This window comes from Erythranthe guttata, chromosome 5, assembly GCF_056151865.1.
Source record: "Erythranthe guttata isolate IM_541 chromosome 5, IM_541, whole genome shotgun sequence".
NCBI lineage: Eukaryota > Viridiplantae > Streptophyta > Magnoliopsida > Lamiales > Phrymaceae > Erythranthe > Erythranthe guttata.
Window position 1 is genome coordinate 8546531 of NC_142537.1, and position 13782 is coordinate 8560312.

Genomic DNA, 13782 nt, shown 5'->3' on the forward strand with positions numbered 1-13782 from the left:
AGGAAGATTCATACCAGTTCATATACACTAGAAACTATATGTAAAATTCTCATCGTTCATAATACATGTTGAGCAAACCAACAAAAATACCACAATATAATAATAAAAAAAGAAAATTAAAATCCTCAGATTGAATTCAATAATAAAGACCCGAGTTCGGACAGAGATGTAAGAAAACATTACTTTCAAAGTGCAACATTCACTGTTCGTTCAATCATGAAATAAGCAGAAATTTACACAGGACTATCAACATTAAATTAAAACAAAAAAATTGACAATTAAATTAAAACAAGAGATGAAACAAGAGAGCAAGAGTGTTTGGTTACCTTGACATCTTGAGAATGGAGGACAAAGTCTTTGTGTTTCAGCCATCTTTGACGAAGCTGGGCGATGGTGAACAAATTAATTTGTAGGACAAATCAATTTGTTAAGCAAAATGAAACCCATATTCATTTGCAATCCTGAAAACTATAAAAGACCTTCAAATTTGACTTTAGCACCAAAAGGAAGAAAAGAACGGAAGATTGGAACGAAATTGAAAGGTATGATTTTTACCTGGGAAAAAAAAAACTAGGGCACAAGATATGAATGGGGAAGATGAAGATTATTCAGTATTTATATCTATTAATTTCGTAATTGTGGTTTTTTTGAAGGATATTTTCGATATTTCACATGGCTTACAATATGGGATTGAGTATGTGATAATTAGTCAAGCCAATTTTGGCTTGACTAACAATAATTCGATTGGGGGATTAAATCTGTGGGCCCAACTATCAAGGATAGTAAATCAACCAAACCAAACGTTGTACAAATTGGTACAACTCGTCCCATCCCTTGTAATACCCCCAACCAAAGATGCCCATGGGGTAGTAGGGATGGCCATGGGGTGGGTACGGGGTGGGTATTGCAATCCCCGCACCCGCCCCGTTTAGAAAATCAAGCAACCCGCACCCGGCCCATACCCGTTACGGGTTGGAATTGTAGAACCCGCCCCCGTCCCATTTTGCACCCGCGAATACCCGCCCCGTTTGACGACCCGTTTTTCTTTTTCTCTTCCATTTCAACTTTTCCTTCTTATTTTGAATATAAAAATCAATTCTAATTATGTTCCTTCAAAAAAAAATAGCAGCCGCTTTTTTTTTCCAACGCAAATATATATATATATATATATATATATATATATATATATATATATATATATATATATATATATATATATATATATATATATATATATATATATATATATATATATATATATATATATATATATATATATATATATATATATATATATATATATATATATATATATATATATACCTGCTAATTATTAAATACAATTAAAATATAAATACAAATCAACAACCATTTTATAAAATAACATATTAAATCAAAAATTAAAAGCAAACATTCTTTGAACAAGTCAACCAGTCACATATGTTCAACATTACTTAATACAAAATAAATAGAAAGAAAATAAATAGAAAAATAATACATATAAGGGTAATATACGTAAATAAAAAGTACGGGTGGTAAACGGGGCGGGTACGGGTCGGGTATTGGGGAAATTTTACTATACCCGTACCCGCCCCTTACCCGTTGCGGGTGTAAATTGTAAAACCCTTACCCGCCCCAATCCCTAACGGGGCGGGTATTACCCGTCTAAAACGGGGCGGGGTGGGGCGGGTACCCGCCGGGTCGGGTACCCGCCGGGTCGGGTAATATTGCCATCCCTATGTGAATTTGGATCCTCATGTGTCGTGAAGGAAGCACAAAGAGATGTTTGTTTTCTTATGGGGGCATTTACGGGGTTAGGTGAATGGAGATACAGTGGAAGGGGCAATCCTAGATACATTACAGTGGTGGTTTGAGGTGTAGTGAAGAAGAGGGCTTTTCATAAACTATGAAGGACTGAAGTGATAATTTGAAAAACTTTGTTTTGGGCTTATAGAAATTTTGGGGGTGGATTTGTAATTTTTTAAATTTCTAGAAGGGTATTTAAGTCTTTGCCGGTCAAAAATTACAACCCAGTCTCACAATAAATAAGCAGTTAGGGACTTTATTAGCTTTGAAAATTTTTCATTGGGGTTCTTACTAATATTTTTAATACGGGAACTTTTTTAGCAATTAAATATTATACAGGGGTAGTTCTTGCAAAAAAAACCCAGCTAATTGGTCAATGCACGGATAATTGAGGGCATGATTGATTAACTTGTTATCTTTCCAACCAATAAATAAATAAATAAATACCCTTTACGCCTTTCCTCCTCTCTCCACCACCACAAAAGCAAGTCCACCAAACAAAAAAAAATAATAATAATAATAAAAGATTCCTCTCCGGAGAAGTTGTGAAAGAAAGAAATCAATGGCGGTGTTGTTGGAGGACATAGTGAAGTCTGTTGAGCAGTTGCTAAAGCTGATCAGCAAGAAGACCCAGGAACAGTCTTACGTGGACCCCACCCTCGACCCGGTTCTTTTCGTGCCTGGCATCGCCGGTTCCATTCTCAACGCTGTCGATTCTAAAACCGGCAACACCGAGCGAGTCTGGGTCCGAATTCTTGGGGCTGATCACGAGTTCCGGGACAAGCTTTGGTCTCACTTCGATCCTGCCACAGGTTTTCTTTTTCTTCTTTTTTTTTTATAATTCAATCTGGATATTACTTTTTTTTGAGTCAAACATACTTGTTTGGTTTCATAAGCTCAACTTTGCAAAATAAGTTTGTGTTGTTAGTTAAAAGAGGAAGAGGGAGGGCCAATTTGAAAGACAATTATAAGAATGCTATATTGCAATCTTTAATGTACATAGATGGGACATATGCTCTATGTAACTAAGATGTAACAAAGTTTACCTTCATTAGGAAGGAAAAGTTATGTAATTTAGAATAATATGTATTGTACACGTACAAATAATGTACAAATATTGGGATGGTAATTAAGAGAATGCATCATGGTTGAGACAGGTAGAAGTGAGACCGTAGATGCGGACACACATATTGAGGTTCCTCAAGACAGACATGGCCTTTATGCTATTGACACCTTGGACCCCGACATGGTCAGTCTCCACCTATTCAAATCATTACTCCAACCGCATCTTTGCTCTCGACCTAATTCTTGTTCCTCGTTTCTTTTTCAGGTTATTGGCACCGATTGTGTGTATTATTTTCACGACATGATTGTCGAATTCATTAATTGGGGCTATCAAGAAGGAACTACACTCTTTGGCTTTGGATATGATTTCCGCCAAAGCAATCGGTAACTTTTTATTTCTTTCCAAACATACTTCTATCTGTGTGGTTATAGCCATAATCACTACATGTTTGCATGCATATTGGAATTAATGTATTTCATTGATTTTAACTTGGAATTATGTATGATGCTCTACTTGTTTTCCAGTTTTCAGGGAACACTGGATCGCCTGGCATCAAAACTTGAGTCGGTATATACTGCTTCTGGAGGAAAGAAAATAAACATAATAAGCCATTCGATGGGTGGTCTTCTCATTAAATGTTTTATGACCCTGCATAGTGATGTAATACTGAATTTCTTATTCCATTTTGATTTCATTACTAACTATACACAATTTGGAATACTGATATATATTGATGTCATTGTTTTCTAGATCTTTGAGAAGTATGTCAAAAATTGGATTGCTATAGCAGCACCATTTCGAGGTATGGGACACAATTTTGATCTGTTTTTCTCTAAGTAAACGTTACACTCTTCGATAATTATTTTGTTGTTTGGACCACCCGAACAGGTGCACCTGGATACGTAACCTCCGCATTCTTGAATGGGTCATCATTTGTTGAAGGGTGGAAACAGAATTTTTTTATTTCAAAATGGAGTATGCAACAATTGGTACAAACTTTTTTACACCAACTTGTGTACGTATATTACTTCCCCCCTCTTTGGAGAGACGTCTTAACGTCTTCCTTTTTTTCTTTCCAGCTGCTCGAGTGCCCATCAATATACGAATTGATGGCCTGTTTAGATTTCAAATGGGAAAATGTTCCACTTGTTGAAATATGGAGACAGAAATCTGATGATGATGGGAATACCACCGTAACCCTTGAATCTTATCCTCCTGTAGAAGCTATCCAGATCTTTACGGAAGCTCTTTCAATCAACAAGGTGAGCGATCTATGACCTTATTTTTTTAGATATTCGTTTTAATAATTATACTCTATATGTATATCTTCTTACAGTACGTGTGTTATATAGATCGACATTAGTATTCCTGGCTGGCTTTTGTGCAGGTCTGTTATAATGGTGCTGATGTTGCCGTACCATTCAATATAGAGATTCTAAAATGGGCTAACGAGACACGCAAGTTGTTGAGCTCTGCGCAACTTCCAAATGAAGAGATTAAATTCTACAATATTTACGGCACAAATAACGAGACCCCTCATTGTGTTTGGTACTTGACACACTTACAAACATTGAACATTAATAGTAGTAGAATGTAAGAAGAATTATGAAAATTGATGTTATATATGGTACTATGTTGCAGCTATGGAAGCGAGAATGCCCCCGTCACAGATCTGCGAGCAGTGCCTACTCTCCAGGTATATTTCTTAGTTAAATGAACCACACACAATGTTGATATTCCATTAAATTATTTCATTGGTTCTAAGAATTACACACACGTACGTAGGCCAAGTACGTATATGTTGATGGTGACGGAACAGTTCCAGCAGAATCTGCCAAAGTAAGTAATTAAATATTTTTAAGATATGTGAAAATTAATCTGACTGAGGTTGCAATAATGACATTTGTGAGTGTTGATTGGTTTGTATTGTTAAAAGGGGGACGGGCTTCGTGCGGAAGCAAGGGTAGGGGTGAGTGGGGACCACAGGGGAATACTGTGTGACAGACATGTGTTCAGAATAGTGAAGCACTGGTTGAATGCGGATCACGACCCGTTTTACAATCCATTAAATGACTATGTAGTACTGCCAAGTGCTGCTATTGAAATGGAAAGAGGATTGAAGGTTAGTTATGTAAGAGAAGAATGGGATATTATTACAGATGAAGAAAATATTAGTATGGGAAAAGATGTTGTTTTGGTGGGTTCAATTGATGTGGCGGCACGCATTGCTGGCGGTGGCGGTGGTGAATCCATGGAAGAAGCTCATCATGCGAGTTTTAAGATTGAACAAGAAAATGAAGAGGGTAAAAAGCATGTGGAGCTTAATGTTGTATCTATCTCAACTACTGCATAGAATGAAGAAGATCGTTGCCCCACTTATTTCCTCGATCTGCATATAAATAATATAAAGCTTGTATGTAATGAATCAAATTTCCTTAAAGATGATATTTATATGTAAACAAACATGTTATGCAATGTCATGTGTAAATACTACTAATTAGTAATGGCTTTGCTGTCTGTACATGAATTTGCTCACTCCGTTACGGTGCTTTCCTTTTATCCTTCATAATTATCAATCTTTGCTATCTCTCTTTCATTTTCTGGAATTGAAGTGAACTGATAAACGGCGTCGTGTCGTTGTTGAAACAATGTCTGTTCGAGCTTTGAAATTTATTGAATCTTCTAATGGAGCACTTTCCTATCTTATTCATAGACCTGCTCTATTCATTTTCATTCACATAATGATGGTAGGCCTCATTCACATACACACGTTTTGTCGTTTGTAAGTGCTACAAGCGATGCGATGAAGAAGTCAATAATAATGCTGATACTGGGGCATGCACCAACAATGTTCGAACCTGCTTATTAATTATGTTTTCATCTAATTCTTTTCCTACAAGTCCGACCAAAATTTCAGCTATAGGTTTAGATATTTGGATTTGTTGTTGCTTTTCGAGATATAGACCCAGAAGCTCCAGTTCATGTTCTTGTCATTCCAAAGTTTTTTACGAGATGGTCTAACCGAGCTTGGCAAGGTACTGTCTCTTTTCCTTGTATTCTTATGTTAATACATAACATAACATTCTTGACTTTACAGAAAATTTGACAAGGTTTAGTGGTGGTTCAGCTTTAGCTTTAATTGTGTGTTGTGATGCTTTCTGGGCTGAAAAGAGATATATTGGGCCGCCTTCTTTACGCTGCCTGCAGCTAACATTGATAGTGGCAGAGAAACAAGGCATCAACGAGGGCTTTCGTGTTTTTATTTACTTGTAAGTTTCTTTCTCTAAAAGATGCAAGGTTTGTCCTTCTGTTCTGAGACTTGTTTCTTTAGGCAGTTATTATTTCTTTGATAAACATCTTTTGAAGAAACTAGAAAGGTGCACGTCCGTTTCACGTGTCGAGTTATTTTATTTTATTTTACTTTTATGTTATGCTTGATCAAGTTTTAGTAGTAGTAGTATCTTATGGGATAATTACACTTTTGGTCCCTCATATTTGGCACAATTTCACTTTTGGTCCCCCTCGTTCCAAAGTGAACAAAGTTCACCTTCAAGTTTCAATTTTAAACACTTTTGGTCCTCGCCGTCACATATCCGTTAGCAAGTAACGGAAAACACTATTATGGGGCGAAAATTGAAATTTTAAAAATTTTCGGTTGAAAATAATTATAAATTAAAAATAGACTACTTATAATTTTTAATAAAAAAAATTCAACGAAACAAATTATTTTTTAATATACTTAATTTTATTATAATTATACTACTATAATCATTTTTTTAATAATAATAAAAAATAACTAAACAAATTATTTTAATCATACTTAATATTATTTTTGATTATACTACTTATGATAAAAAAAATTAACTAAACAAATTAGTTTTAATTATACTTAATATTATTATAATTGTACTACTTATAATTATTTTTTAATAATAAAAAATAAATTAACTAAACAAGTTATTTTTAATTATACTTAATAGTATTTTTAATTATACTACTTATAATAAAAAAATAATAATAAAAAAATAATAATAAAAAAAATTAGCTGAACAAATCATGTATAATTATACTTAATATTATTATAATTATACTACTTATAATTATTTTTTAATAATAAAAAAAGAAATTAACTAAATAAATTATATTGCATTATACTTAATATTATTTTTCATTATACTACTTATGATTATTTTTTAATAATAAAAAATAAATTAATTAAATAAATTTCATTATACTTAATATTGTTAAAAGTTTAATTATAAATAGTATATTTTAAATTTCTAATTATTTTTCAGCGCCAAAAAAATTAAAAAATTAATTTTCGCCCCAAAATAGTGTTTTCCGTTACTTGCTAACGGACATGTAACGGCGGGGACCAATAGTGTTCAAAATTGAAACTTGGAGGTGAACTATGTTCACTTTAAAAAAAGGGAGACCAAAAGTGAAATTGGGTCAAACATAAGGAACCAAAAGTGTAATTATCCCAGTATCTTATATATTCGAAATATTTATGTCATATATATAGATAATACATGTGCAATTTTTGTGAGTTTTATGTATCATGGATCATTAAACAATATATATAAGCTGCAGTTTTTTGAGGACATTGCAATAACTTGAAGCATCAATCTAGTCTTCATCGTGTCATTTGACTCTTTTTTAACTTCCTCATTATATTGTTTTAAATTAAGGCTGCTAATCTAAAAACAAGTAGCATAAATATAAAGCAAAAGATTTCAATGGTAACTCTAAGAGGAAAATTTCATATCCAAATGAAGTACAGTGTCTATCTTAATAGCCAAAGAAAACGGGTTTTTGGCACTTTGCACCCTTAAATTACACCATTTTGGCATTTTGCACCCTTAAATTGCAAAATTGGTAGATTGAACCCTTTAAACATAATTGTTTGGCACTTTGCACTTTGCACTTTGCACCCCAAATTACACCTAATAAGTTATATGTTTAAAGAATAAATATGTTTATCATCAAAAAACAACAAAAACATAACATTATAACGTTGCATAATAAATTACAAGACAAATTATATAAATGAAATACACATAAACTACTTAGCAGGTTTTTTTTCTTTTCTAGCCAAAATATTTTTTTATTGATTCAAAGGGGCCACGTTAAAACCTTGTTTGGTCTAACGTATTGATTAAAAGGGGGGCCTCGTTAAAACCTTATTTTCTAAGATTAATAGTCTTGACTATCATAGTTCGAATTAGAGAAATGTCCATCGCCAGTAGGTTCGCCATAGTTGCATTCTTTGTTGTTTGGAGATTTCGGGACGTAAACATCTTCATCACTTGGTCCACTTCCCTCTCCACTAACATTCAAATTCCTAGCAGCTCCTGACCTGCTTCCCCTATCAATGATGGCTTGTTTCTTATTCCCCTATCAATGTTGTAATGTTTTTTTTTTGAAATCATGTTGTAATATTTTTATGCATTTAGTTATGAAATTATTGTTTATGTGTGATTTTATTATATGTATAATAATTTACATTGATTTTCATTTATGTTTCAATAGTTTTTTAAAATTTCATATAATTCTAAGATTATATAATCAATCAAATTATTACTTATAATCGGATCTATAATCAATATTTTTAAAATTAAAATAGACTAAATTATGATTAACGTTAAATTTATAATTTTGTGATATATTTTGAGAAATACCATGTGAGACCAAATCAAATGTTATTCTCTATAAATAGAAAAATGGTGAAATATTATTATTTTAATGTTTAGTGTAAAATTTGCTGAAATTGGTGGGAGACCAAATCCACTATTTATTCACTAAAAATAGTGAAATTATAGAATGGTGTGTTAAGGGTGGAGGATAAACCCATTTTTTCACCAAAAATAGGATTTGGTGAAAAAATGGTGATTAGGTTGGAAGATGCTCTAAGGGTGGAAGATAAACCCATTTTTTCACCACCAAAAATAGGATTTGGTGAAAAAATGGTGATTAGGTTGGAAGACGTCGTTATATCAATTAGCATAACTTGTATAAATTATTCATTTTTTCTCTCTTTCCACAACAATCTAATTCCTAAAAATCTGCTTCCGAATTCCTAAAAATTTGCTACCAAATTCCTAAAAATTTGCTACCAAATAAAAAAAAAAACAAATTGAATTTTTTATTTTTATTTTTTATTATTTCGAATTTTTTTTGAATTTTTTTTTTAATATTTTTTTAAATAAAAATATTTTTTTAAATTTTTTTCAAACAAAAAATTGAATTTTTTTCTCGACTTGTTTGCTACGCCAAATATGACTACAGTTATGTGACTATATCAACTGTAGTTATATTCTTTCTTTATAGGCGACGACTATATGCAATCCAAAAATTGCTTAGGGGAAGACCAAATCTAATTTTTCACCAAATGAATTATTGAAAGACTATTATACCCTTATTAAAATACAAAATCCTCAATTACAAAATTCCACAACTTTCTTTGTGCAAGACCACACCAGCAAAATCCATTTTTTCTTCCTCACAAACCCATTTCACACAGATTCTTCATCTTCTCCAAAAATTCTCAACACTCAAAACCCTCTAATCTTACTAAAACATGCAAATGGATAACATTATGGAGTCACGAGACATCAATATGGAGAATTCTATAGAAAAAGTAGAAAACAAACTATGAATGAATGTTTTTTATAGTTAGGTGATCGATTTTTTAAGTTTAAAAAAAAAAAATTGCGCAGTCAAAATTCGACATATACATGTCGATTTTTGTCACAAAATTCGACATTTAGACGTTGATTTTTTAGCAAAAGAAACGACATCAACTCTAGATGTCGATTTTTTGGCGAAAAATCGACATCTACATGTCGAATTTTGTTGCAAAAAACGACATGTACATGTCGATTTTTAGCCAAACAATCAACATCTACATTGTTGCCAAAAAAACGACATGTAGATGTCGATTTTTCAACAAAAAATCAACATGTACAGGTCGAATTTTCTTCTTTTTCTTCCTTTTCTTCTTTTTCTTCTTCTTCTTTTTCTTCCTCTTCTTCTTCTTCTTCTTCTTCTTCTTCTTCTTCTTCTTCTTCTTCTTCTTCTTCTTCTTCTTCTTCTTCTTCTTCTTCTTCTTCTTCTTCTTCTTCTTCTTCTTCTTCTTCTTCTTCTTCTTCTTCTTCTTCTTCTTCTTCTTCTTCTTCTTCTTCTTCTTCTTCTTCTTCTTCTTCTTCTTCTTCTTCTTCTTCTTCTTCTTCTTCTTCTTCTTCTTCTTCTTCTTCTTCTTCTTCTTCTTCTTCTTCTTCTTCTTCTTCTTCTTCTTCTTCTTCTTCTTCTTCTTCTTCTTCTTCTTCTTCTTCTTCTTCTTCTTCTTCTTCTTCTTCTTCTTCTTCTTCTTCTTCTTCTTCTTCTTCTTCTTCTTCTTCTTCTTCTTCTTCTTCTCTTCTTCTCCTCCTCCTTCCTTCATCTTCTTCTTCTCTTCCTCTTCAAGCACCGGCGGTTGGGCGGCGGCAATTTTTCGGCGGCGGATGAGCGGCGGCAATTCTTCTCTTATCCCGCTAGAGCATTCCTTCTCGTTTTTCAATTTCTCTCTCCCTCTTTTTTTTTTTATTTTTTGGTCTTGCAATAGCAATTAGACCTTTTTTGACTCTTTTGAATTAATAATATCAAAATCAATATTGGGGTTATATTTGTAATTTTCAGTCCTGCTCTTAGTAAATTTATTTATATTTTGGTCTTGCATGAAGTAAGATCTTGCCCTTAGAAATTTTGAGATTGCAAATAGGTGCAGCCTTCTTTATATTGCAGTTTTTTACATTTTCAATTTAAAAATTCCGATTATATAGTGTGGTACAGTCATGTTTACCAAATTATATAAAACAACGAATATTGCCTATTGTTTACGAAAACAATCCAATCAACATCACACAAAAAATCACAATTTGAATGTTGTTATTACAAGTCAATTTGAAACGAAAAGATATAACATATTTGAATATTACTACAATCGTATTCAGACAATAGTCATATTCGAATATGACTATAGTCATGTTACTGCTGCTAGTTCAGATCTGGAGAAGAAAAAAAATATTCGAATATGACTATAGTCATTTTAATATTGCTAGTTTAGATCTGGAGAAAAAAAAGAGAAATCGAAGAATACAGAAATAAAGATACAAATATAACGAAAGAGAGGGAGGGGAGTCGACGACAACGGCAGTGGCGGCGGTGAACGAAAGCGAGAGTGGGAGAGGCGGCGACGGTGGTGGACAGATCTGAAAGAAAAAACTGAGAAATCGAGAGGGATAATGAAAAAGAGAGAAAAAGCCTTACCCGGAGACGAAGAACGCGGCGGCGGCAACGAGCGGCGACGGTGGTGGTGTAGAGATCTATGTGAACATGATGGTGGTGTAAAGAGAGAGAAATCAAGAGAGATAACGAACAAGAGAGAAAGATATTTATGTGGAGACGAAGGAGGAATTGGCGGCCGCAACAGCGGCAGTGGAGGAATGTTGGAATTTTCGGAGAGAGTTGAGAGATTTAGGTGGAGAGGTGGAGAAAAGAGAAGATATAAGTGATAGAGGTGGCCAAATAATTAGGGTTATAGTAGTTGAGGGTATATTTGTCTTCTCACACTAGTCCAGGGGGTCTCACTAATTAAGAATGAAATTTGGGTGTAGAAAAAATCTTTAAAAGTCAATTGAATTTAGTTCAAAATATTTTTCATTAGAAGGGGTATTGCATATTTTCCCTTATTATAATTCACATAAACACTTATGAAACACTTATGAAACACTTAATCACTTAATTGTTAATCATAGATTAGATTACTTAAATTATGAGCGCAAATGATTTATTTAATTCAATTAAGCTGCATAATAAATTGTGGGCAATTGTCAAATAGGCCCATCACAAGGGACTTAAATGCACATTAGTCCACAAAAAAGAAAAAAAAAACAGTCTTTCAAATAAACTCATCCCCATGTCTTTAGTCTAAAATACCATCCATAATATAATTCTTATCAATTCATCCATTATGCTCTAACTTTCTTAATATTACACATTGACCTCGGATTTAAACAAATATATCACATTAACCCCCATTTTAATAATTTTTTGAAAAAGTATTTTTATTTTCAGAAAAATGTTTTTTTTTTTTCTGAATTTTTTTTCCGGCCAGATTCCGGCGTTGACTTTTTCTTTTGAAAACTTCTTTCTGAATTTTTTTCCTGCCGATCAACCACCGTTGTACAGCCGGTCTTCGGCGTTGACTTTTTTTTTCCTAAAATTTTGTTTTTTCTTAAAAAATATATTTTAATTAATATTACTGTCTTGGCTGCTAACTTGCTGTCTCAGATAGCAATATTACTGTTTGGGACAGTAATATTATGAATATTATTTTCTCGAATAGTAATATTATTAATATTACTGTCCCAAACAGTAATATTATTGCATGAGACAGTAATATTACGGCCGAAGACAATAATATTACAGTCGAACACAACAAAAATGCAGGCCAAGACGATAAAATTAATTAATACAGTAATATTACTGTCTCAGACAGTTAAATTACTGTTGGAGAGACAGTAATTTAACAGCAAGACAGTAATATAAATTAAAATAATTTTTTTAAGAAAAAAAATTCAAAAAATAAAGTCAATTAACAGTTAAATTACTGTCTCCGACAATTAAATAACTGCTGGAGACAGTAATTTAGCAGCCAAGACAATAATATTAATTAAAATATTTTTTTGAAAAAAAAAAAGTCAATTAACAGTTAAGTTACTGTCTCCGACAGTTAAATAACTATTGGAGACAATAGCAGTCAAGCCAGTAATAGTAATTTAAATATTTGTTTTAAGAAAAAAAAAGTCAACGCCGGAGACCCTACGGTCAACAGCGGTTGACCTACCGGAAAAAAATTTCAGAAAAAAAAATGTTTAGAAAAAGTTAAACAAGAAAAAAAGAAAGTCAACGCCGGAGACTGGCGGTCAACGACGGCTGACCGGCGATTTCCGGTGGTGGCGGGTCAAAATTGGGGTCAAAATTGAAATTATGGTCAAAATCAGTTAATTGGTGAAATTGAGCTAAATTGTGGTGTAAATCATGAAATTTGAGTTGAATTGTGTTCCAATGAATTGGGGGTAATTTTGGTATGAATAAAATGATTTTCCTTATTTGCAAATAAGTTTGAATGAGTTGGAAATATTTGCAATACAAAAAAATTAGATGTCCCTTTTTGAATTAAGTGCCCTTCTTATGGGGCCTATTTGCCATTTGCCCATGAATTATAATTCACATAATACATGCGAGTGGATTAAATAGATTACACAATTCACTTAAAGTCATGCAAACACTTAGGGTACATAGAATTACTAACTAATGCATTGCATATAAATTATAACATATTCTAAATAATATGTAATTTATGCCTTATGATATATATTCACTGAATTCCTGATTTGATTTCATGGTAATTTTAGGAGTAATTATTTAATTAGTACCGATAATTATATAGATCTAATAAATCACTTTGAACACTTTGCTGTTAATTGTTGTGGAAGGAAAAATAAAAACATGCCGAAGAGAGGAAAAAGTAATGTAGATCACGTTTAACATTTGGTTAACTTGATTGCATAAGCTGCTATTATTATCTAAAACTGAAAAGCCTAAAAAGAGTATGTCAACCAATGGAAGAAGTAAGTATTTATTTTTGCCATAATCTTTGTTTCCATCTTAAAATTCTATTACCAGAAACAGAGTCTAGAGTCATGGTGAATTAGATTCACATTATTAATAGCAAAATATTCCCTTTATACATATTACTTGCTAAAACGTTACCACTTAATTTCTCTATTGATCAATATCCAAGATCCGTTTTTGGCAAGTAAATCTACCCCATGATTTAACAAATAATTATACTAGTGTTGATAATT

General features: G+C 32.5%; 1 protein-coding gene across 1 annotated transcript; it reads left to right on the forward strand.

Moving 5' to 3' along the window:
* The first annotated feature begins 2172 nt into the window (after positions 1–2172).
* LOC105954148 (lecithin-cholesterol acyltransferase-like 4) lies at positions 2173–5407 on the forward strand. Its single transcript, XM_012977825.2, has 11 exons — positions 2173–2618; positions 2964–3055; positions 3137–3255; positions 3397–3532; positions 3623–3674; positions 3761–3861; positions 3952–4134; positions 4260–4420; positions 4514–4568; positions 4658–4711; positions 4809–5407. Exons 1-11 carry the CDS (start codon positions 2369–2371, stop codon positions 5223–5225), a joined length of 1620 nt encoding a protein of 539 aa, XP_012833279.2. The 5' UTR covers positions 2173–2368; the 3' UTR covers positions 5226–5407.
* The last annotated feature ends 8375 nt before the right edge of the window (positions 5408–13782 follow it).